General features: G+C 38.3%; 1 protein-coding gene across 1 annotated transcript; it reads right to left on the reverse strand.

Annotated features, from left to right (window-relative positions):
• Nucleotides 1-1,209: 1,209 nt before the first annotated feature.
• On the reverse strand, nt 1,210-2,151 carry LOC138674813 (olfactory receptor 6B9-like). Its single transcript, XM_069762629.1, has one exon. The coding sequence runs from the start codon at nt 2,149-2,151 to the stop codon at nt 1,210-1,212; it is 942 nt and encodes a 313-aa protein (XP_069618730.1).
• Nucleotides 2,152-3,076: the final 925 nt, after the last annotated feature.

The raw sequence follows: 3,076 nt of genomic DNA on the forward strand, positions 1-3,076 counted from the left end.
AATGGGCACATCTAATAGATGCACTTTTTCTGAGCAGCTGTGGGCTGATATTTTTAGGCTGAGGGGGTCAATATTCATGGCCCCATACCAGCCTGAGAATATCAGCCCCCAGCTGTCTGCTTTAGCAAGGCTGCTTGCCAAAAATGAGGGGAACCCTACATCGACTTTTTAAATTGTTTATTTAAACATTGTTTTTTTAAATGGCGTTGGACCCCTCTATCCTTGAAAACCAGCTAACACTGACAGCAGAGGGTTGCAGCCCACAGCTTTCATTTTTGCCTTGCTGGTTATCAAAAACACAGAGGAACCCACGCCAGATTTTTATAAAAATTATTTATTTAGAGTGCATGCACCGACTGATGAATCCTCCCATCAGCCGCTCCTGCTCTCACTGTTATTAGCAGCAGCGAGCGTCGGCTGATAAGAGTAATAGTCCCACCAGCTGACGCCTGTGACCAGAGGTAAACTTTTTACCTGAAATCATAGCTGTGTTATTTGACAGCATGGGAACCGCGGCTCTCTGACAGGCAGTAACGATTTTCTTGCCGATCAGAGGCAATGTTTGCCGTGCTGTCAAACCTATTAAATCCTATCTCCCAGTTGTTCCTGAATGCAATCTAATGCTAATGATTAGTATGAGCGACAGAAGGTTGTAATTCTACAAAATGTGAATGTACTGCATCAATGGAGAAAACAAAGCAAAAAATATCACTTACTTAAAAGATTAAACTTTATTTTATTCCCAGCAATACAAGGACTAAAATTGGTGGGGAAACACCATAGAAAACTTAGCAGCAGTTAGGTTGTATATAGATAAATATCCAATACTTTACAAATATACAGTATATCCACTTAAAAATGTCAAAAAGAAAACCCAATAAATATATGTCCCACGACAGGAGCTACATGCAATTTACATAAATATGCAGTAACAGGAAGGTCACACATCAAGCACACAACGCATGTCTCACAACTGACCTCTGAGGAAGCATTTGTGAGACTCATGTTGGGTGTTTGATGAGCTTTCAGTTACTGCTTATTTATATTTGACTGCATGTAACTCTTTGTCCTGGTTGTGAATGACATTGCAAAGGATAAGAGAAGCTTTAGAATGTTTTCTTTTTAGATGTTAAAATCGCTAACAAAACTAATGATAAAAACTGACCCATCAATGATACAATTGGGACTGTTTAGTGCCTACCTGAAATATCATAGACGTCTAAATGAGGCTTTGCGCAATGTTTCTTGTACAGCTATGCTCATATCTTTATTTCTCAGACTGTATATAATGGGGTTAATAAAAGGAGTGAATACAGTATATAGCAGGGATAGGATCTTACTCATGGTGAGTGTGAGACCCTTTGTTGGGACGACATAAACACTAAAAATTGTCCAGTAGAATATGGAGACCACAGTGAGGTGGGAGCTACAGGTGGAGAAGGCTTTCTGTCTACCGGTGCTGGATGGGATCCGTAGAACTGTTACAACTATATAAGTATAAGATATTACAATGATGGCGGTTGGAATAAAGACAAAGGGAAAACCTATTAAATATATCTCCAACTGGATAATGAAGGTATCAGAACAGGCAAGTTCCAGTAATGGGACAATGTCGCAGAATAAGTGGTCAATGGTATTTGGGCCACAAAAAATGAGCTTTGCAGTTTTAATAATGTAAATCAAAATAATAGAAAATCCAAGCAGCCAACATGCCATAGACAATATCACACAATATCCACTTGTCATGATGGTGGAGTAACGTAGAGGATTACAGATGGCCACAAATCGGTCATAAGACATTACGGCTAGAAGAAAACATTCAGCCGCTTCTGAAGCACATAAGAAATAAAACTGAGTGATGCAGTCAGTAAAAGTAATGGTCCCCCCATTATTCAGTAGGATGTGAAGCATGTTGGGAACAATAGCTGTGATCACCAAGACGTCACTGACGGACAGTTGTGAGATGAAGAAGTACATTGGAGTGTGGAGGTTCCTGCTGGTGGACACCAGGGTGATGATCAGGAGATTCCCACTTAATGCAGTGCAATAAATTGTAAAAAAAAGACCGAACAAGAACATTCTTAAGAATTGATTGATCTGAAATCCTAAAAGAAAAAACTCAGTGACCCCTGTTATGTTGCTTTCCTGCATTTTAGAATTCGCAAACTATGAATCCTTTGCCCCTTTTAAGGTGAGAAATGTGGAAACAACTACGGTACATATTTTACACAATTTTGGGAACATTGTTCAGAAAAATGTAACTGTGTCTAGAACGGTCCAGAAAATAAAAAAATCAGTTCACTGTAAAAAAGAATCTTAGACTGATGTCCTGTTAGATGTTCATCAGACAAATGAATATGAGCCATAGCGGGATTACGTCCTGCTGTTATATACTAAGTGAAAAGCCGTGTGCTAAGCGTGACAGGTCTTGGGAGACTTTTCTCATTGTCTCCTGAGTCTTATTGCATTCAGACAAATACAGAATAAAATTATAAAAGTAAAATTAAGGATGCGTTTCTAAGAATATCCAAAGCAAAAAGTATATAACTATTATTAAAAAATGTACATTTGGTAAGAGGGTTAAGACTTGGTAAAAGTTGTTTTAGATTTTAAAATGTTGGATTTTTTTCTTAGCCAATTTAAACATTTCATTTTTGCCATTTACTTTGCTGACTCTGATAAAACTCAAAGAAACTGCCCATTACAACCTCATAGGAATGGGAATTTCTACAGCGCCTAATACTCACTTGTCAGATGTTTTTGGATCTCATTGTTATATAGTACACAAGTAGAGGGAAGCAAAGCTCACAAACATGTCTTTTAGGATTAGGAGGAGGCAAAAGTTCCAAGAGAAAGTCCACGCAAACCCAGGAGAAATATCAAATTTCATTCATAATCTAGTCTTGTAAAACATTAGCGCTAATTAATGTTCTTCAAAGTTTAGAATGTAAGTCCGCAAGGACAGGGTCCTCTCCCCTCTGTACCAGTCTGTCACTGTAAACTTGTTTACTGTAAACGATATCTATAACTCTGGTACCTTCCATTCTGCATTTAAACATGCCACAATCACGCCTAT

The sequence above is a fragment of the Ranitomeya imitator genome, chromosome 4 (assembly GCF_032444005.1).
Source record: "Ranitomeya imitator isolate aRanImi1 chromosome 4, aRanImi1.pri, whole genome shotgun sequence".
Lineage (NCBI taxonomy): Eukaryota > Metazoa > Chordata > Amphibia > Anura > Dendrobatidae > Ranitomeya > Ranitomeya imitator.

What these genes read in the sequence shown, in the direction of transcription:
- LOC138674813 (XM_069762629.1), bottom strand. Translation starts at nt 2,151, where the DNA reads ATGCAGGAAAGCAACATAACAGGGGTCACTGAGTTTTTTCTTTTAGGA.